The sequence below is a fragment of the Meriones unguiculatus genome, chromosome 8 (genome assembly GCF_030254825.1).
Source record: "Meriones unguiculatus strain TT.TT164.6M chromosome 8, Bangor_MerUng_6.1, whole genome shotgun sequence".
Classification (NCBI taxonomy): domain Eukaryota; kingdom Metazoa; phylum Chordata; class Mammalia; order Rodentia; family Muridae; genus Meriones; species Meriones unguiculatus.
Window position 1 is genome coordinate 23,389,829 of NC_083356.1, and position 21,924 is coordinate 23,411,752.

Below are 21,924 nucleotides of genomic sequence, written 5' to 3' on the forward strand. Positions count from 1 at the left end.
GTACACGTGTGTGCATATGTGAATGTGAGTACGTGTGTGTGATCTTCCGACTCTATAAGCAAACAGTTTGCTAAGTTGGGCATGGTGGCTCATACCTGTTATCTCAGCATTAGAGAGATGGAAGCAAAGGATTGTCCTAAGTTAAAGGCCACCCTGTGACTTCCAAGACAGCCTGGGGTACACAGAGTAAGGGGCCTTGTCTTAAAAGTAAATAAATAAAACATGGAAAATAAATTAATTTTTTTAATTGCTGAGTTACTGGGGACTATGTTCATTAAGTGACTCTAGCAACTGTCACAGAAAAGTCCCGTCTGATCAGTTCATTGCTCCCCATCAGTCACCAAACTAAATACTGCACCAACTGTTCAGAACAGGTGTGTGTGTGTGTGTGTGTGTGTGTGTGTGTGTGTTCCAGCAGAGGAACTGAGTCAAGTGAAGAAAGCTGAGTGGAAACAGACAGTCTGGGCCACCCTTCCTGCAGGGACTGGTACCAGCCTTGCCTCCGCTGCTGCTGGGGACACAGTGTTGGGAAATGCACAGAGCAGACCAGAGCCAAAGCTGACACTCTGGTGACAGCAAACAGAATCCCAGATGTCAGTTTGTCTGCTGGCTCCCTCCTCCGATGGCTCTTCACTCTGTGTGAGCACTGCTGACTGTCTGCCAGGGGCCCTGTGCTGGCATGTGCCCAGGACCTGTTCTCAACAAAGCCCCAAACTTGAGTCCTTGTGGTGCGCCATCCCAGGCTGCTCCTCTGTCCCTAGTACTGAGGTGCTTGAGAGCCATTTCCTCCATCTGTAAAATCGGCGGATAACACCCCTCCAAAGGGCGCCTTGTCGCTACAGTGAGCTGTAGCTCACAAACTAAAACCTAGCATGGTGGCTCAGGCTTGTGACCCACTTGGAAGGTTAAGACAGGAGGATCGTGATGAATGTAAAGGCGGTCTGGGCTACACAGAGGAGCCTTGAGTTCAGAAGGGAGCATGGCAGAGAGCCAGCCCCCAAGCTCGGAACGGAACTGCTTGGGGTAGAGGGTCTGGGAAGGTGAATTTCCTGCCAGCACAGATGGTTGCATCCTCTTCTAAGGGGCTGTCTGTCGAGGCAGTTGGGGGGGGGGGCGCAGTCTGCCTTCTTGGGGAAAATAATCTACTGCTTTTAAAGAACCGGGTGACTCCCTGCCAAGGTGCGGCACCCCGATACCCTGCTGGGCTGATGAACCCATCGTCCCCCCTCCCCAGCACAGTTTCCACCCCAGGGTCAAACCCGGGCTCCTCGGAGGAGATGCACAAATAGACAACTAGAGGTGGGGATGGATGGTGAGGTTTGGTTCTGAGCCTCCTCTGTGCTCTGAGGGTGACACGGCAGGCTTCGCAGGGCAAATGTGCCAGGGAGTGACCCCGGAAAGATCATGGGGGGATCGCCGGGTCCAGAAAGGGCAGGTGGGTCCCGAGCCACACGAACCACGCACTCACGCGCTCCTTCCGCATTGTCTTGCAGGGAACTTCAAAGGTCTGTGCAAGCAAATCGACCACTTTCCGGAAGACGCGGACTACGAGGCGGACACCGCAGAGTATTTCCTCCGTGAGTCACGTGGCGTTTTAATCTCCCTTCCGGCTGAAGGGCCCCTCGGTTTGTTCCTTCCGAGAATGGAGAGTTGGAGGTCAGGCCTGTTCAGAACCCTGGCTACAGCAGAGGGAGGGAAAACTGCTGCTCCCTCCTGACTGGCCAACTCCTACTCATCCGCCAGGTCCCTCCCGAAACTGCACCTCCTCCAGGAAGCCACCCTGTTTCTCATGGGCTCCCAGGCGCGGCCTTTTATCGTCAAAAAATGACAAAAGCTCTTGCATGAGAGAGAGAGAAGAGAATTTTTCCTTCCCCCACAAGTCAAATCAAAGCCAAATCCTGGTATAACCACTGTGAACTTAAGTTCCCCCTGAGACATATTATCAAGAGAAAGCATTTCTGAAGCCCCAGGGAAATTTCTCAAGCATCCCCAGAAACCAACAAAGACCTTGTTAGTTATCAAAAGGGATTTCCCAGAGAGGAGCTGAGGGTCCTCGAGGCCTGGGACAGCCACAATGAAAGCTCTCAGGCAGCTGGGCTCGATGGAGGGGGTTTGCTCACAGAGTCCCCTGAGCTGCTTGTCCCCGCCTTTGCTCCCAGACACCTCTCCTCCTCCCCTCCCCAACAGCACCCCAGTCAGCATCACCCCGGATGCTGTTGATGACAAACATGTAGGAGGTGTTTTAGTTGTGAATCGCCCCTACTCACATCAGGCCAGCCTGGGAGCCAGCTTCCCTGAAAAGCCTGTGGAAAATGGCACTGGTAAAGCAGCCAGAAAGGGACAGAAAGAGCAGGACTCAATTTATAGATTCTTTGTTTATTTATTTACTTATATATGGGGGGGGGTTGTCTTTTTGTTGTTGTTGTGTGTTTGTTTGTTTGTTTGTTTGTTTTTCAAGACAGGGTTTCTCTGTGTAGCCTTGGTTTTCCTGGAACTCCCTCTTTAGACCAGGCTGGCCTCAAACTCAGAGATTCACCTGCTTCTGCCTTCCAAGTTCTAGGATTAAAGGCGCGCGCCACCACATCCAGTTATTTATCAGTTCTTTAAAGACAGATTTCTGTGTGTCACCCTGGCTGTCCTGGAACTCGCTCTGTAGGCAAAGCTGGCCTTGAACTCAGAGATCTGTCTGCTTCTGCCTCCTAAATGCTGGGGTTAAAGGGGTGCGCCACCGTGCCCGGTTAGTTGAGGAGTTTAGGGAGGTACAGGAGGTACAAATACCATAAGAGCATCATCATTTCTTTTCCTGAAGTCCCTCACGATTTTGCTCTTAAGTAGAATTCCCACAGGGCTGTCTGGTTGCCATCACCTGTTGCTTGTGTCTGGAGTCAGCCAATGCCATCAGCATGGCCTGCGTGCCTGCTGTATGCCAGAGCCTGTGCTGAGCAGTAGGGAGGGCAGGATGGACAAGTCAGACAGTCCCTGGCTGCCAGTAAGATCAGGCATGGGGGAGGGGAGCCCTTAGAGACAACTGGTCGGGATGAAGAGTGTGATAGAAACAAGACCTGGATACAGAAGTGGGAGGCTAAACCTGAGCGCCCCACCCCCACTCCCAACTAGGAGACACACACGGGGGGGGGGGGGTCCCAGGCCTCACCTGGCCAAATACAGTGAGGGCCTAACACTTCATCATCCAAGCAGGAAGCAGCTGGAGGCAGTTTATCTCATTCAGTACAAGACCCAGAATGTAATAGTTGCTCAATATATGCCTCTCGTCAAATACAGGGTTCCTCCGGGGCACACTCTGCCCTGCTGTGTCTCCGCTTCCTCACACCGAGGCTGGGATCTGTGTCAGCAACATGGGTCCTACGGCCTGACTTGAGTTCACTGAGCAACGCAGGCGTTCTCTGAGCACGGATAACAAACTCGCAACTGTTTTCTGCAAAGGATGAGACGAGAAACGTTTTCATCTGTTCAAGCCACTCTGGCTCCAGCCTGGCCACAGAGAGTGGAAGCCATTAAAACAATGCCCCCTTTTCTTTTCTCACATAGCCCAGGCTGCCCTTAAACTTATCACAGGGCCAAGAATGACCTTAAACTTCCCATTCCCTTTTCACCAGCCCTCCCATCCCCCGAGCTGGGATTACAGGAACGAGCTGCTATGCCTGCTTTTTATTCGTTGTTACTCGTTAAGGAGAAAAATAAGACACAGGATTCCTAGTGGTAATTCCTGTGAAAGTCCATTCACAAATGCACGAAGCGGCCTAGGATGGCGTGGCTGTGCTGGCCCTGAGCAGTACAATGTGGTAGTCTGAGCTAGACAACATGGCTCTGGGAAGGTCAGGGCTGCTGCCCCTGCCATTCTGTGCAGCTGAGCTGGAGGGCAGGGATGATCACTCTAGAACAGTCCCCACCCTCCTACATTCTTTTCGGTTCAAAAGCCCCTCTTAGGCCCCTGTCACCCCCTTCCTGTATCTCCATCTCATGCCTTATCACCCCCACAGTGAAATTTTGCTGGCCTCCTGGCAAGACCTAAGTTTCTTAGTCTCCTGCCCATGTGTTTCTTCACCCCAGTGTCCAGCACAGGGCCTGATGGGGAGACAGGGTCAGGTAACATGCTTCACGGACAGACCAAGGAAGTGACTGGATTGGTAAATGGGTGTGGAACAAGCCACAGGGAAACATCGCCAGGGGCAAAGCAAGCAGCAGGGCCTTCCAGAAGAGCTGGTGGAGGCCGGCAAGGTGGGTGGGGCTCACCTGGAGGTAGGTGGAGCCTGAGTCAGCCCAGAGCCTACGTCAGTCCAACCTACCACCTTAGCTCACCTGGCACTTGAGGGGCTGGGAGAGGGACAGAAGTAACCCTGACCGCTAGCTAGCTTGGGGGGGGAAGGGACCTTAAAGCTTATGTTGCTGCAGAAGGAGAAAGCACGAAGCCTGGGGTGCTGGGGGAGCCTGCTCCCCCCCATCATGCTCCCCACAGGGCTGTTCACAAAAGTGTTTCCTAAAGATGTTACCACACCACAGTGTAAAACTCAGTTCTAAAAGCATCGTTCATTCACTCGCTGTGACGTACCGAGCAAGGACTCGCCGAGGGCTAGGCTGCGCTAGGTACTGTCGTCAGTGCTCAGGGTCTCAGGGTGAACCAAAGAGACCACTGGGGACTTCGGGAAAGCTGAGTCCTGGTGGAGGCAAGGAGCAATGAGCAAGAACCCATGTCCCTGCTTGAGACGGTCTCAGAGAAGGGAGTGCGTTAGGGAAAGGCAGAGGAAGAGGTTTTGTTTAGATCCGGGACCAAGACAGCCTTTCTGAATGAGGAAAGGGGAGACAGCAAGAAGATTCCTTGGGAAGGGATAACCTAGCAGAGGGAAGCACCAAGCAAAGGCTTTGAAGCAAGAACAGCACCCCATCTTTGGGCAACACAAACAAGGCCAGCCTAGCTGGAGTCCAGCCTGCAGCCTAAGAGAGGAGAGACACAGAGAGGTCCCAGCCTGGTGGGTCTGGGGACAGAGTCAGGTGTCCTTCTGAGTGAGATGGAGCCTGGTCTGAAGGGCAGCTGGCCATAAGGGGCAGGGAATTAAAAAAAAGTAATGGAGGTATAGAGACACGGAGGCCAGTTCCAGCTTTGAGGCACTGACCATAGAGAGGTGAAGCAAGGTGAAGCTGACAGAGTTGGGGCAGTCAGAGACTGGGGAGGGCTGAAGGCCAGGCAGCTTGTAGAAGGCTCAACATTGAGTCCCATGCCTCAATGCCTCAATGTCCCATGCTCAGACAACTCTGAGCAGGACAGAGTGGAAGGCTGGGAGGGAAGACAACCAGAGGAGTGGAAGGGGCTCAGCCAGTGGAGACACCAGAGCCTTGCCCCTCAAGACAGCTCTGCCTTTGACCTCTGGACTTGAAAGGACAGCAGCCCTGTAGGGTGAGCTCCAGGAAGATGGTGAGTGGCTCTAGGTATGATAAAAGATCCTGGCAAGAGCACCTCAAAAGAGAAAGGATTTATTCTGGCTCACGGTTCAAGAACACAGCTGTCATGGCAGAAGATTTAAGGCAGGGGGAGTTTGAAGCAGCGTCCCCCATCACATCTGCAGCCAGAGTGCAGAGAGGGAGAGCTGATCAGCTCTTTAAGATCCCAGCCAGGGAATGGCATCAACCACAGTGGGCAGGTCTTCACACCACACTAAAATCATGGTGACCCCGACAGGCAGACCCAGAAGCTCATCTCCATCAACTGTGACCCCACCCGGACCCTGCTCCACTTCAGGGCAGGATCAGACCTGTGTCAACCCCAACTCCTCACACACACCCAGGCCAGGGCTGGCTGAGGCTAACACTCTTCTGGAATGAAGCAAGCTCTGAAGTGTGGGCTGAGTAGAGCTTGGGCCTAACTAGACAAGCCCTAGCTCCCACAAGCCCACCAAGGGTGCTTACGTGAGCTCCTTGGGGCTGAGAGAACATTAGTGTTCAAGAGAGGTGAGGGCCAAGCTGCCCAAGGTCCTGTCTAGCACCCAACAGTTCAAGCTAGCTCAGTACTGACCTACCTGGTATCTTTGCTTCTCTGACAAAGGTCACGTGGCCATAAAAGTTAGGCTATCCCCTACCAAATAGCATTATGGTGAGAACCAGGGGCTGCAAGAAACACCCATTCCTCCGTCCCCACCCCAGACCTCTTCCCCTTGTTTCTGACTTCAGGCTTTTAAGACTATTTGAACACAGATTAGACCTCTTTTTCTAAAAACTCTACGAAGAGCCAGGTGGTGGTACAAGCCTGTGATTCTAGCCCACAGGGGGTGAAAGAAGGAGAATTAGGAGTTCAAAGCCAGCCTGGCTTTGGGTCCACCCCCTCCCTCAAGAAAGCTATGAGCTTCTTCAAGCCACACCCTCAGTCAGCACACCCTCACAGAGCTTCCACGTGTCCCGGACACCATGCAGGAGGGGATGCTGCAGGGCAAACCCTGGAATGATGAAAGGAGACACTGAACAGAGAAGCAAGCATGAGGCCCCTTTGGCGTGTGAGAGCTACAGTGTCATGGAGCTGGAGCCAGAGGGTGGGGGTGATCGCTGTTTTCACGCAGTGGGACCAGAGAAGGCTACTCAGGGGAGCCTGCGTTCAGGGTGGCATGAAGCCCTTTGCCTCCAACAGATGCCAGCTTCCGAGCCCAGGCTGTTCAGGTTTCACTAAAGCCATAGAGGTGCAAGAAAAGGGACAGCAAGGCAGGCTTCTCCCCACACCCACCCCCAGCAGCTCCCTCCAATCCCACAGAGGAAACTGCCGTGGGAGAGTCCTTTTTCCATGTTCTGAACTCGCTCCAAGGAAAGCAAAGACGTGAGCAGATGGGAGCAGAGTGTGGCTACATCCATCCCTTTTGTCAAAGGCCTTTGGGCTCTTCCCAAGCCTAAGAGGAACCACACAGCATGGCTAGGGGGAGCTGAGCCCTGCCAAACCCTCTCCTCCTCCTTCCTGGGGGCCTGAAGCTTCTGGTGAAGCTGCCACCCTAGAGACAGCTGTATCTTCCTCCTCCTCTTTCAAGTGTGAAAGACTCACAGTCTTCCAGTCCTCCTGCAGCAGCCTCCTTTCTGTATGCCAGGCCCTCCTCCAGGTGCTGAGGATGGGGAAGCTGACAGCCACGGAGGCCCAGCCTCAGGCACTTGAGATATGCAATCAACAAAATTAGCAAGTTCGTCATAAAGCATGTTAGACTGTGAGGGTGCCGAAACAGAGAAAGTCAAGCAGGAAAAGGGTGGGGCTGCCAGCACTCACCAGGGTGTTCGAGCAATAAACTGAAGGACAAAGCAGAGCGAGCAAAGCAAAGGGAGCCAGTGTGTCACCCACGCCCTCCTTGTCTGCCCAGAGTGACTTGGGACGGGGGGGGGGGAATATAGAGAGTTCTAGAAGAGTGTGACAAGACAGGAGTGTCGAACCCATCTCCTGGTCAGCGGAGGAAACAGGGTATGCCTGCTCACAAGTCACTGGCCAGCCTTCCTGAGGGCCTGATGCAAGGAGGGGTCTTCCTGAGGGGAGAGATGGATGGATGCATGGATGCAAGGGTGCATGGGTGGATGGGTGCATGAGTGCATGATCTTCTTCCCTGGCCCACCATCTATCCTGAATCTGAGTCCAGCTCCCCCTCCCCCCCGGAATGTGAGAATAACCTTGGGTCCTCTCACCTGCCTCCTGGTTCCCATCACTTTGCTAGGTGTGGTGATGTAGGCCTCACCCACACCACCATTGCCCCGACTAGGGATGAAAGGTGGCCGTGTCCCTCTGAGCACTGTAGGCCATAGGATGTGCCTGCGATGGTGGCCTCAGCCTCTTCCTCAGCCTGAGCAAGGTAAAGGTGTTGTCTAGCGGCCACCATCCCCCTGTGAAAGCCAACATATGTCTCTGCTAGGGTCTGCATCTGTGCTATGATCTGTGGATGGTTACCTGGGTGGCTGTGCATCTAAGGTTCAAAAAGTATGTGTGTATGTATGTAGTATGTATGTACGTATCTGCACATGTCCCTTTCTGTGTCAAAGCTAGATCTCTGTGTGCTAGGGGGTATCCCTGCTATGTCCATAAGATGGAAGTTTGTGTTCTTAGATTTCCCCGTGTGGCTGGGAGTGAGGGAAAAAGAATCAGGGCAATTGATTCTTTTCCACAATCACATAGTAAGCACCTACTGTATGCCAGGCACCCACATATACAATATTATAGACTTACATAGCACAAGACTAAAGGGGGGGGGGCACCAGGTCTCCAACAACTTAGAGTGTGGAGTTAGAGCTTGGAGGTAGGAGCCAGGATTAATACTGTAGATCTCTCTCTCTCTCTCTCTCTCTCTCTCTCACACACACACACACACACACACACACACACACACACACACACGCACGCACACGCATGCACACGCACACGCGAACACAGACTCTCAGATACACAGCAGAGCTGGGTACCAGCTTCAGCATGCCCATCACACACATGGTCACAGAAAAAGGACTGACAGAGAAGGAGCTGAGGACTCCAGACACAGCTATAAGCTTCCTTCAACATACCTGAGTGAGAGGACTTCTCATCAGAGACTTACCCTTGGCCTGAGAGGGCATCTAGAGCAAAAGGCCATCCTTTAAAAAATAAAAAAAAAGACCATGCCACCAGGCAGGAAGGACACCAGACAGAGAGGGGAAAAGTAACCGCCAGGTGGCCATGAGGGGGGTTGCGGGAGGATTAGGACACTGAGGTAGGCTACCAAGAGGCAGGGGAACAGAAGAGCCACCTGGGCACAGCTGCAGAGGTTCCAACACCAGCTGCCTGTTCTCGGCTGCCTCCCCGGCCTCTTTTTTCAGTGCTATCTCCTGAGGTTGTGATGGCTTAAGACCTGAGCTGGCTTAAGACCATCTCGCTTCTGAGCAGCCTGGAGCACAGTAAGCACTCAGAAGGCATTAGCCGCTGTGGCTGGTGTGCGTGGCCGCGTGTGTGAGGACTACGGTGATGGCAGAGAACAAAGAGGAGGAGGCTGGGATGGGAACGGAGCTGATGAGAGAGCTTCCCTTCCCAGTTGGCTCCTCGAGCCAAAAGTAGCCTTCGAGCAGAGACCAGGAGGAGAGGGAGCTGCAGCCATTGCAGACATCCCCACCCACCCCCTGCTCCTGGGGTAGGGCATATACCTTAGGCCCAAGGGCAGCCACGGCATCTCTGACACTGACGGGCTCAGAGAGACCAGCTTTGCCCTGAGATGAGACACTACCCAGCCGTGTGTAAGGGCTCTGGGCAGAGGACATAGTCAAACGCTCAGACTCAAAGCCTGGCTCTTCGGTTTGGACTAGAGAGAAGAGGCCAGCTGGGAGGCGGCAGGCCACGAACAGCAGGTTGTGCAGGAGTAGGTGGGTAGGGGGTCCTAGTAAGGGGTGGAGGGTACACTTGCCAATAGCCTGGAGGGTAGAGAGGGATGTGAAGTCCCAACTGGGATGAGAGGTAAATACCACTGCCCTTCTAAGGCCGGAACAGACTACTTTCCTATTTGCTCTGTTTCTTTTTCTGTTTTCCATTTTGTTCTGTGGTGCTGGGAGTCGAACCCAGGGCCTTGTGGGTACTAGAACAAGCCTTCTCCCTCTGAGCTACAGTCCCAGTCCTGGTCCCCGTTTCTGTTAAGATTCTTCTCCTTGAGGGAAGGTGGTGGCTCACACCTTTAATCCCAGCACCCAGGAGGCAGAGGCAGGGGGATGGGATCTGTGTGAGTTAAGAATTCCAGGACAGCCAGGACTACATAGAGAAACTGTCTCAAAAAAAAAAAAAATTATTTTCCTCATTGGAACGGGAAGAGCCTGAGGACCCCAAGACAGTGTCCTCCCCCACTCCATCCAGCTTGGGGACTGTTTGCCAAGTAACTAAATGAGATACCTTGTTCCCTAAGTCTGCCTAGCAGGCTCACAGTGCTTCTTCCTGCAATGAGAAGAGATGGAACTAGGGCTCCAGCCGATACAAGGCCATCCTCCCACCTTGAAGAACACCCCCTCCCTACTTTTCCTTCCGTCCCTACCTCCACTTATCCCACAAGGCATTCAAGGGGCTTCGAGGGTGCTGAGTTCAGGATACGCAGGGAGATGAGGTGCCAAGCTCTAAGTTAGGGAGTTGGAACAAAGGAGCCTAAACTCCAGATGGGCTGTGCTCTGTGGTCTTGGGCCAGTCGCTTGATCTCTTTGTGCCTCAAATGATTGAATCGTACTTTGTAAACCCTCCCCAGCCACCATGGAAACAACATGAGAGAAGTCCCCGAGGCAGGGATTGGCCCCTACAGTTTTGGGAGTAAAAGAACATCATCACAACTCTTAAAAACAGGCCTTGGAGACACGGAGTGGGAGATAATGGGAGTACCCAACCCTGTGCCTTCCTTTCACAGATTAGGGGGAAACTGAGATTTAAAAAAAAAAAAAAAAAAAAAAAAAGTCTTGCCTTATTCAGGACACTTGCTGGAAACAGGATCCAGGTGCATTCGCCGGCCACATATCCCTTGCCCACCCTTCAGCAGAGTCTAAGGGACAGAGACCTTCCCCTAGAAGTCACAGCAGTGGAGAAGTCTACTTGTCACATCCCACAGCAGTGAAGTGTCTCCAGCCCCATCAGTGCAGAACAGGGCAGCACCACCCTTCTTGCCTGGGCCCAGGCAGGTTCCACTCAATCCCCACCTCTTATTTCAGTTCTCCTTGATCTTGCGGCTGCTGAATGGCTGCCTGCACCTAGCTCACCTCAGGAGCCTTAATCCCAACAGGGGGCCAGCAACGTGGCTCATCCCTTCACCAAACCTGACAGCCTGGGTTCAATGCCTGGGACCCACACGGTGGAAGGGGAACACCACAAGTTGTTTTTTGACCTCCACTCAGATCACAGCAACACACACAGGCTCTTCCCCATTGCCCACTACCACCACACACTGCAAATAAATAAATAGGTAAGTATACGATAGATAGATAGATAGATAGATAGATAGATAGATATGATAGGTAGATAGATAGATGATAGAGACAGATGATAGATAGATAGATAGATAGATAGATAGATAGATAGATAGATAGATAGATAGATAGATAGATAGATAGATAGATGATAGAGACAGATGATAGATAGATAGATAGATAGATAGATAGATAGATAGATAGATATGATAAGTAGATAGATAGATGATAGAGACAGATGATAGATAGATAGATAGATAGATAGATAGATAGATAGATAGATAGATGATAGAGACAGATGATAGATAGATAGATAGATAGATAGATAGATGATAGAGACAGATGATAGATAGATAGATAGATAGATAGATAGATAGATATGATAGATGATAGATGATGGTAGGTAAATAGATAGATAGATAGATAGATAGATAGATAGATAGATAGATAGATAGATAGATAGACAGATAGACAGATGATAGATGGATGGATGGACAGACAGATGATAGAGATGGATGGATGGATGGATGGATGGATGGATGGATGGATGGATGGATGGATGGGTGTGTGGGTGGGTAGGTGGGTGGGTGGGTGGATGGATGGATGTATAGACAGACAGATGAGGAATCATAGCCACATCTGCTCTGCTGTCATGCCAACAGTATCCCCTGACCCCTTGGGGACATGCCCTGCACTTGTTGCCCAGGCTTCTCCCCACAGCAGTTGAGAAGCTGGCTCTACTCCTTCCTGATTTCAGCACAAAGATCTGGGAAAACTGAGGAAGAGGGCCAGGCATGATGGTAAGCAGAGTTGCCCCGACAGCTGTCCCCTGAACCTGAGTGATGGTCACAGGCTGCACACACATCAGTGCATGGAGGAGTGCCTGGCACAAAATCAACACATCCGGTGTTCCCCAAATACCCCCCCCCGATGTTTCCAACGTCTCTTCCATGAAGCATTCCAGAGAATAAATGGGTGCTGAGCACTCAGCTATGTCCCCAAACAGACAGTAGCGGCCTGATTCATCTTCACAGACACCCTGAGGCGGCTCTGGCTGTTTCCCTGTCATACAGATGGGGAAAGCCAGGCACAGACCACACAGACAATGAGGCAGCCTGTACTTACACCTGCGCTCACTCTCTCTCTTTTTCTCTCTCTTCCTCTCTCCCTGTCAAATCTCTTTGCACCTCTTTCCCTATCTCTTTCCGGCACACACACACACACACACACACACACACACACACACACACACAGCTTCTATCATCCACCCGCTTTCATGGTCATTGGCCACACCAGCCAATTGGAAGAAGAAGAGGGTACAGGCAGGTTCTTCCCAACCCAGCATCTCTGCCACATGATCTCATTAAGATGGATCAAGTCCCAGGGAGCTAACATCCATAGATTTCAACACTGTGCAGAAACTGGGGAGTTGCCTTCAGTGTGCTAACTATTACGACTACTGGCGTACAAGCCAGGGGAATGGTTAAGATGGCAGTCTGACCTAGAGGAAGGATCCCAGGAACACAGGCTGGTCACAACGGTGGGGGCTTCCAGCTTCTCCTAGTGTAGTGCCAGCAGAGGCCAGAGGAGGGGAAGACAAAGAGAAGAGCTGGCATCAAGAAGAACTTTCTATACCTTTGTTCACTGAGTGCCACCCACCCACACTGACAGATGGAGAAAAAAAAAAAAAAAAAAAAAAACAGCATGGCCTCGGACTGCTGCTGTCCACCGGCTGTGCCCACCCGCAAGAGCAATTTCACAGTGTGGTGGCCTATAGGAGCTGGATCCCTGTGACCCGAGATCACAAACCCCATATGTCAAGAGAACGTGGCAAAGAGGATGCTTGAGCCAAGCAGAGAAGGTCCGCTCAGTGTCTCTGTCCTCACCCACCCACTCCAATTTGCCCCTCCTCCACCCCTGGCAGAGACAAGAGGCCACTTCCTAAGCGCAGTCCTCCCCAGGGCTCAGGACCATTAGTCACTTCTGCCACCAACACAGAAAATGTGAGTTGGAGTTGTGGCAGTGTAATCCCAGCTCTCAGGAGGTGTGAGGCAGGTAGATCAGAGAGCTTGAGGCCAGCCTTGGCTACATAACTAGTTCTAGCCAGGTTGAGCAACAAAGGAAGAGGCAAAGAAAGAGAGCAATACAGTACCCGAATACGCAAACACTTCCCTTACCAGAACCCTTATTATTATTATTATTTCTTCTAGTCACTGTGGCTTGTGAGATAGGATTTTTATCTTCTCTGGGCAGCCGCCACACACTGGGGATACCAAGCCTCAGGCATTAGGGCTAAGGACAGGAAGTCCTCATCTGTGTCTGTGGAACCCACATAAACAGCCTAATACACACGTCGTGGCTCCTTCAAGCCCGGCTCCACACATGGATATAGCCCTGGAAGACCTCAAACTAGGGATGTCTAAATCTGGAGTTTCTCCCCTCCTCCTCCTCCCCTCCTCCTCCCCTCTCCATCCCTTCCTCTTTCCCTCTTCTTCCCCTACTCATTCCCTTGCCCTCTCCTCCTCTTCCCCCTCCCCTCCTCAGTCCCTCCACATCCCCTCCTCTTTTTCTGCCCCCTTCCTCATTCCCTCCCTGTCCCCTCCTCCTGTCCTCCAACTTCTCTTCCTCCTCTCCTCACCCTCTGGCCTGGCCTGTCCCTCCAAAGTTTGTTCTTTTCTTGTTTCCAAATGCAGTTTTTCCAGCCAAGCTTCTGTGGTCTGAAACCACAGAAAAAAAAGTTATCCTCTCTCCCCCACCTGGCCACTTTCAGTCACCTCCCAAGAGTAGACCAGTTCCCTCTGCCCATATCCTGGAGTGTGCCCACAGTGTGGAGTGGAGCAAGCCCCGTTGCTATGGTCAGCAGCCTTCCTTCCTCTAGGCCCTGCAGTCACTCTTGACTTGGCTCCTTGTGATGCCAGTCAGACCCTTCACAGCCCTCCCTGTCCTAGGTTCCCAACAGCCCTCTTGCTCTGAAGACAAAGGCACACTCTTTGCCTTGACCCACAAGGCTCCTGGTGACCCAGGAGGCTCCACCTGGTCTGACCCTGGCCTTGTCCTTCCTGGCTTCCTCTCTCATGGGTCCTCAAGTCCCTCCTGTGAGCCTGTCCCTGTCAGTCACCACTTAGTGCTGCTTCTGTCCCGCAAACACTCCTAGCAGCTGCCTCCGCTCTGCTTGAGAGCTGCTCCCTACCCACGCCCAACCCCATATCACTCTGTCAGGGCAGCCCACCCCGATCCAACTCAGAGAATGTACATAGCTTAGGCAGGGGAATGCCACGGTTAGATGGACATGCCTGGGATCACAACACTTGGACAGATGGATGAACTTTCTCTAGGCCTCAGTTTCAGCCTCTGTATAACAAGAGTACAGTATTCTCCGTTGGCTGAGGAGGCAGCCAGGGCCTAAAGCAATGTCTGCTACACACTCAGTTCTCAGGACATGAGCATCTCTCTCTTACACACACACACAAAACACACACACAAACCGCAAACCACGGTGCCTCCTGGGTACCTTCCTGTTGGGACACTTCATCCTGGTTGTTTCCATCCATTGACACATATCTCCCTCACCAGGACACAGCTCCGGAAAGATGGGGCAAAGCTCGTTTTCACACATCCCAGAACTGGGCACAGGTGTGGCACTCTCACCAAGCAGGAGCAAAGACACCCCTATCTCAGACAACCAGAAGAGCCCAGCTCCAGCCAGCAGGTGGAATCCACTCACCAAGGCCTCAGCTTCCAGGGGCAGCACGAGCTTTTTAGAGGCTGATCCTGAAGGCACAAAATGCTCACAGCAGAAGAAGCAGAGATGGGTACCTGGCCCAGGCTGTCTTGAGGCCCTTTGCATCAGGGACAGAATTCAGGCATGCTGAGGGCAGGAAGGGCCTTGGAGAAGGGAGACAGAGCCCTCCCTCCATATTCATATGGAAGGGGCAGCAAGTCCACAATGCAGAGGAAACCAGAGGCCGGTTTCCAGGAGGGGGAAATCAGTCCACCTTCCAGTACCTTCCCAAGTTCTTTGGGAGAGCCCTGGTCCTGTTCTGGATCACAAACCTGCTCACTAGCAGGCAGGCCCTAAATGAGTTGTCGCACCTCTCTGAACTCATTTTTTCTGCTCTAAATCACAGCAAAGGTGTAGTGGGAGTTAGGGGTCTGCTTAGGACCCAGCCCAGAGGGGCCGCTCTTCTCCAGGTCATCAGTAAGCATTCACCATGCCCACATGCATGTACTGATGGGAATTAAGAAAGCTATGAACTGTGTGCGTGTGTGTGCCTGGATCTGGGTCTCCATGGGTGTGCCCATGGCTGTTTGGGTCGGAGTCCCGTTAGGTAAAATGTGCTTTTTCTAAGAAATACCTTGCAAGAGAGTACATCTCCCTCAGGCCTGGGGAGGGAAGCAGCCCTGTCCTCAGGGTCCTTAGACCTCAGAGAAAGCCTTTGGCCCAACTTCCATCTGTAGCCTGCCTACACACAGAGCTCTGCATGCCTTCAGGCCCTCTCTCCCACCCTAAAATGGTCTACTTACCCAAGAACAGTAGTGAGCAGCGAGATTCCACCATAGTGAGGGGTGCTGTTTTAGGGAACGCCCTAAAGTTCTGTTCGAAAGCCCAAGTTTGTCCCCAAGCCAGTGTGGTGGCTCATGCCTTTAATATCATTGGCACTGCAGGAGCAGGCAGAGTCTGCGAATTTGAGGACAGCCTGGTCTACAGACTGATTTCCAGGATAGCCTGGACTACATAGAAAGACTCTGTCTCAACAAAAAGAAAAGGGAGAGAGAAAGAAAGAAAAAAGAAAGGAAGGAAGGAAGGAAGGAAGGAAGGAAGGAAGGAAGGAAGGAAGGAAGGAAAGAATAAAAGGAGGAGGATCTGACCCCTAGTTAGCATGGCAATGCATGCCTATAATCCCTGCACTTGACACACTGAGGTGAAAGGATCCCTGGTTCAAGGCCAGCCTGGGCTACATAGTAAGACCCTGTCTTGAAAGAAGGGGGAGGAGCTTTCTTCTCACAGATCCTCAGCCTTTATCAACCCAAAGAGACTTGGTCAGGGACATACCCAACATCTTCACCCCTAAACTTTACCACAACCAATCACTGGGTTTGGTTCAAAGCCCCCGTGGTCTACAGGCCCCTACTTTCTTAGAAGCTGCTGAGGGAGGCCAGGGCCTGATGGCACAGACCTCTCATCGCAGCACACAGAAAGCTGAGGCAGAGTGGGCTAGAGTGAGTTCAAAAACAACCTAGACAACCTAGACCCTGCATTGAAATATAAAAAGAGAGCTGAGAGTATAGGTCAGTGCTAGGGTACTTCCTTAGGAGGTGGGGGGCCTTGGGTTCAAGCTACAGCACTGAGGGGGGAAGGGAGCCACAGAGGAAGCAGCCACAGTACCTAAACAGACATTCTCCTCCTGGCCTTCAGCTCCGCCCTTGCCTGGACACAGCCCCGCCCCTCACTGGAGCCCACCAGGTCATGATGTGACTTGCTTTGTAGTTGACTTTGGACAGGAAAAGCCATATGACTTTGCAGGGACCCTCGGAGCCTCTGTAGACTGGCATTCATTAGACACTGATCCCCACAGACAAACACACCCCTATGTGTCCACCCACTCATGCCGCCCAGCTGCCACCCTCCCCACTCTCAGCTCTTTCCCTTAAGCTGCTCTTTCTCTGCATCCTGCCAGCCAGGCCTTCCTTGCTCCCTCATCCCAAGGCCCTGAGTGTCTCGTTTTCACGTTGTCTTTGCAATGAGCCTGTCTGCTGCCCTTTCTGGGCCATTTTGGTCACTCCGTGAGTATGCACCAGGGGTCTCCTGTGTCTTTGAAAAGAGTGGATAAAGAAAGAAGTTATAAAAAGAAGACCTAGCCCTTTGGGCTCTACGACTTACAGTGAAGATATACATATAAACAAGCACTGAGTACAACTGTCACTTACTGCCCCGTGAACGTATTTTATAAATCCATTATCTGGACTGACTCATTTAACCTTCACACTGCTCCTTGGAGACCATCCCTGTCTTACTGAAGTGTGGACACACAAGATGACAGTCCCAAATTTAAATAGCTAATGAATGCCACGGCCAGATTCCAGTTCCCGTGACTCCACCTGCCTCCCAATATGCTTAAGTGTCCCCAAGCACCCAGGAGGGAGCTAATAGATTCTATATAAAGAAATCAGGGAAGGTGTCACAGAGGAGGGGGCTTTGAGCTGGGTTTTGACAGATGAGCAGAAGTTTGTGGAGGGAAAGCGAACGGGAAAAGGCATTCCAGTAAGAAAGCTAAGTATGGCAAAAAGCCAAGAGCTTGAAATGATACAGGAAGCTTGTGTGCCAGGGCAAGAAAACATGGAGGCCTAAAGGCAGGAGACTGGAGGGGGAGAAGGCCGTGTGGAACTGACAGGGTGCTGGAGTCTTGCCCTGAAGGTCATGGAGAGTCTTTAGGATACCATGAGCTGGGCAGGGACCCTCCTTCCTCCCCATCCTCACACTGCTAAGCCAACTGGATACCAGGGCTGTATTAGTGAAGCCCTGGCCCCCTGTGTGTTGGCCCCCTGCCAAGCCTCCCCATGTCCTTCTATCTCCCCATCCTCCTGCCCCTCACTGGGCCTCTGTGCTCTGTGTTCCGCAGGGGCCGTGAGGGCCTCGAGCATCTTCCCAATCCTGAGTGTGATCCTGCTCTTCATGGGTGGTCTCTGCATTGCAGCAAGCGAGTTTTACAAGACACGCCACAACATCATCCTGAGCGCTGGCATCTTCTTTGTGTCTGCAGGTAAGGCAGGGGCGTGCGGTGGGAAGAACGGGTGGGCATCTCCCGTTCTGGCTACGGGTCGTGCCCCAGGGGAAGGCTGAGCTGGAGCTCCACTCCATAGACCCCGGTAATTTTCAGGCCGCCAGGCCCACCCCACTTGCCCTCTGCCCACCCAGAACAAGCAAACTAAGGAAGAGGCAGAGAGAGAGAGAGAGGCGTACCAAGGGACCCAGTCTATCCCACATGACACCCAGCTGCACCCTGGAAGCCAAGGAAGACTGCTCCCCCATCACCGCCCCAGCTAGCAGAGCAGGCAGGCCCCACAGGCAGATAGATACCTGCGCAGTTACGTGACCTGTCACGGGGCTGCAGATGCCCAGGGAGTGACAGCAACTCTATCACAAGCCATTTAATAAGCCTGGCTGCCACCTAAGGGCACTGAGCATGTCCCAGGTACATTCTCTTTCAAGAACATCCACCTGTGTTCCTTCATCGAGTCCTCTCTGGGGTCCCCGAAGGACTATGAGGCCTTGCTGATTGGGAAATTTAGACTATGGTCACTGCCGCCAAAGGGTTCAGTCCCGTTCGGGGATTGAGCAAGATGCTTATTCTCTGAGCTCCATTTCCCTGTCTGCAGCCTGTTTGTAGATCACTGGCTAGGGAAGGCAGTTAGGGAGCACGCAGTTAACAGTATCTATGGCTATCTCTACCCCTTGCTTCCTAGGATACCTCTGTCTGCCCAAGTTTGTGGCCACAGACCCCTCCCCTCGTGGCCCGCAGGATAAAATGTTAAGGCGGGGCCAGCAAGGTGGCTCTGTGGGTAAGGGAGCTTTCCACCAAGCCTAAGGACCTGCGTTCCATCCCTGGGACCGCACTGTTGAGAGAACCAAACTCCCAGAGGTATCCTCTGCCGGCCACACCGGGCCACTCAGTCGTACCCAAATAAGTAAATAAACAAGGCTTAAGACTTGCGATAGTAATAGGAGGCTTCCTGACCGCCCCCTCCCCAGGTTCATCTATTCAAGGAAACACAAGATCAAGCCCCACCCCACGCCTCTCCTCCCCCTAGCATCTCTCTGACACCCCTTCTCCCCCCATCTCTTCCCTTCCAGGTCTGAGTAACATCATCGGGATCATTGTGTATATATCAGCCAATGCTGGAGACCCCTCCAAGAGTGACTCCAAAAAAAACAGCTACTCCTACGGCTGGTCCTTCTACTTCGGGGCCCTGTCCTTCATCATCGCCGAGATGGTCGGGGTGCTGGCCGTGCACATGTTTATCGACCGCCACAAACAGCTGCGGGCCACGGCCCGCGCCACCGACTACCTCCAGGCCTCCGCCATCACCCGCATTCCCAGCTACCGCTACCGTTACCAGCGCCGCAGCCGCTCCAGCTCGCGCTCCACTGAGCCCTCTCACTCCAGGGACGCCTCGCCCGTGGGCGTGAAGGGCTTCAACACCCTGCCGTCCACGGAGATCTCCATGTACACCCTCAGTAGGGACCCCCTGAAGGCTGCCACCACGCCCACCGCCACCTACAACTCGGACAGGGATAACAGCTTTCTCCAGGTCCACAACTGTATCCAGAAGGACAGCAAGGACTCTCTCCACGCCAACACAGCCAACCGCCGGACCACGCCCGTATGAAGACCGTGGGACCGGGGGACCCGGGAGGCTTGGCCCGCGGGCGGGGGAGGGAACCGCAGCAGCCACGGGGAGACCTTTCACACGCAAAAAAAAAAAAACAAAAACAAAAACAAACAAACAAGCAAACAAACAAAAAAACAAAAAACAACAAAAAAAGAGAAAAATATATAGCAAGTAAATTAAAAAAAAAAAAAGAACAAAATACAAGAGGAACAAAATCAAAACCACAGGTTATGCGGGGGAAAATATAACCGAGGGAAAACAAACTTTAAACAAAGCAAGAGGGATAAAATTAAAATAGAAAATAAATCTAAAAGAAAATGCATGATTTCCCATGTACCATTATTTTAACATTTAATAAAAACCAATTTAAATGAAAAAATAAAAGGGAACCAAGATAATGTAAAGCAAAACAAAAAACAAAAAAACAAAAAAAAAGAAAAAAACACACAAAAAAAGAGGAAAGCAAGAGAGTATTTATTAGGGTTTTATGTTGCCTTTGTTTTTGTTTTTGTTTTGTTTTAACTGCAGGGAAAGTTTAAAAATAAAAAAATTAAAAAATAAAAATAAAAAAAACGCATTCTTTTCCCTTTAACCCCAGTGGGCCCTGCCTCCCGGGGAGAGTAAGGAGTAGAGACTCAGGGCCCCCAGGGCCAGGGGAGCAATGGTCACTGCCAAGACCCTGGATCCCTGGCTGGGCCCTGGGGTTCTGGGGAAGTCCAATGGCTCTGCAGCCAACTCTACCCAGCACCAATGGGGCAGTTGCAGGCCTCCAGGTGACCCAAGCCCTTGGTCCGCCCCTGTCCGTTAGGTGCCTGGAGGTGGTGCGCTTGGGGCCGCCCAGCCCCAGGTTCCCAGTCCTTAATGGTCCTTAACCCACTGTGATGACTTCCTAGGCCTTGAGGAAAGGGAAGGAGGCGGGATGACCGCTGGTGGCTCACAGAGAAACCAGCTCCCTGGAATCCTCAGGGGGAGCCTTTGGGGGTCAGTAACCCCGAGCTTCTGTCCTTGGAGGCAGGAGACACCCACCCCCCAGGGGATAGAGAGCAGCCGTCCCTCCTCACCCCTCACCTCAGGGCCACTAGGTGACCCTGGGGCGACGGTGGACCCCCACACTCACAGGCCCCTGCCCCCCCCGGGAAGGGGGCTCATTGACCCTTTGGGGGTCCGTGGACTCACTGATACCCCTCTGGGGGGGCCCAGTGAGTCCAACAATGACATTGCAAAAAGGTTTCTTTTTACAAAAGAAAAAGGAAAAACAAGTGGTGATTTTTTTTAATAAAAAACCACAGACTATAAATAAATGTAAATATATAATAAGTGAATTTACTTGCAAGAAAATCAAGTAGTATTTTTTTCTTTTAATTCTTTTCCAGCTTTAAACTGTGAAAACAAAAAATCGGGGTGGGGTGGGGGAACTTAAAATTTAGCAGGGAACTTGTAAAGACAAAACAAAAAAGCAAATATAGAAATCCATTAAGACAAACAAACAAACAAACAAACCCATTGGGAGAGCTGTGAGCTGGGCACAGAGCCAGAGAGAAAGGAGAAAGGGCCCACCGTCTTCCTGGGGACTGCAGAGGTCTTGCCTGCAAGGGGGATGCTTCTGATGGAGAGTGGAGATTCACCCCTTCTTTCACTCATAGCCACACCCACAGCCACTGTCGCCTAGGCTCAGAGCCGCAGCAAACCACTCATGCTCACACTCAATGAAAACCCTTCCCATCCACCACACAGTCAGGAGTGTGGCTCAGAGGCAGCTGGCCTGTGCCCACCAAAGCCATAGAAACCAGCCCCAAAAACTCCATCGCTGACCTTTGTGCTCCTGTGTGCACCCCCTCCCCCACTGTACATTGCATACGTGTGGACACACCGCATTCTTATAGATGGAAGGGCTCCCATCTCTGGACCTCACTTCCCACTGTGTCAGCTCACAGACAGACTGGTTTGAGCTCCACGGGCCCAGTCTTACGTTTCCTTGTCTGTGACTTTTAAGATCTGCCACCAGTCCAGCCCAGTGGAAAAATGGCCAGGAGCAATCAAAACAGTTCTGATGACATTGAGAGCATTCCTAAATCTCTCTCTTTCTCTCTCTCATACACACACACACACACACAAACACACACAAACATACCATGTGCCTCCTCACTGTGTTCCCCAGCCCCCAACCCCCATATCTAGTGTCAAAGCAAAAATTCACATATGTGAGCAACCAGTCCTGCCGTGCGGGCAGAGGAAGATGCAGTTGCCAGAGAGCCTCGGCTGCCTTCCCTTTTTGAATGTTATAACCCCAGTCAGAGTAAGTGGGGGAGGGGACTCACATAGCAGAGACGGCTCTCCTGCTGTCTTTGAGGTCAGTGAAAAAGCGGGTCTTCTGAGGTGAAAAGTCTCCCTGTGTGGAAAGAATGTTTGCAGAACACTCCCTCAGGCAAGTATCCGCCCATTTAGGCCTGCACCCCCAAATGAAATGAGGGAGAGCTCAGGTTTCCCCTTTTCCTCCCCCACAGTGGCAAGGGCCAGATAAGACAATGATAACCAGGCTAACGATTTCCTAGCAGCCTCATCCAACCCCACAAGTGAGAACCCTGCTCCTCCAGCATCAACCAGCCTCCT

At 52.1% G+C, this 21,924-nt stretch overlaps 1 protein-coding gene across 3 annotated transcripts in view; it reads left to right on the top strand.

The window, feature by feature from the left end:
• Cacng2 (calcium voltage-gated channel auxiliary subunit gamma 2) overlaps window positions 1-20,621 on the top strand; it is a 117,931-nt gene extending 97,310 nt beyond the window's left edge. For all 3 annotated transcript variants that reach the window (XM_021636695.2, XM_060389107.1, XM_060389108.1), the window contains 3 exons: window positions 1,494-1,577; window positions 17,544-17,684; window positions 18,776-20,621. In XM_021636695.2, coding sequence (XP_021492370.1) covers window positions 1,494-1,577; window positions 17,544-17,684; window positions 18,776-19,311 — 761 coding nt within the window. In that variant the 3' untranslated portion in view covers window positions 19,312-20,621. The remainder of the gene's footprint in view (window positions 1-1,493; window positions 1,578-17,543; window positions 17,685-18,775) is intronic.
• The last annotated feature ends 1,303 nt before the right edge of the window (window positions 20,622-21,924 follow it).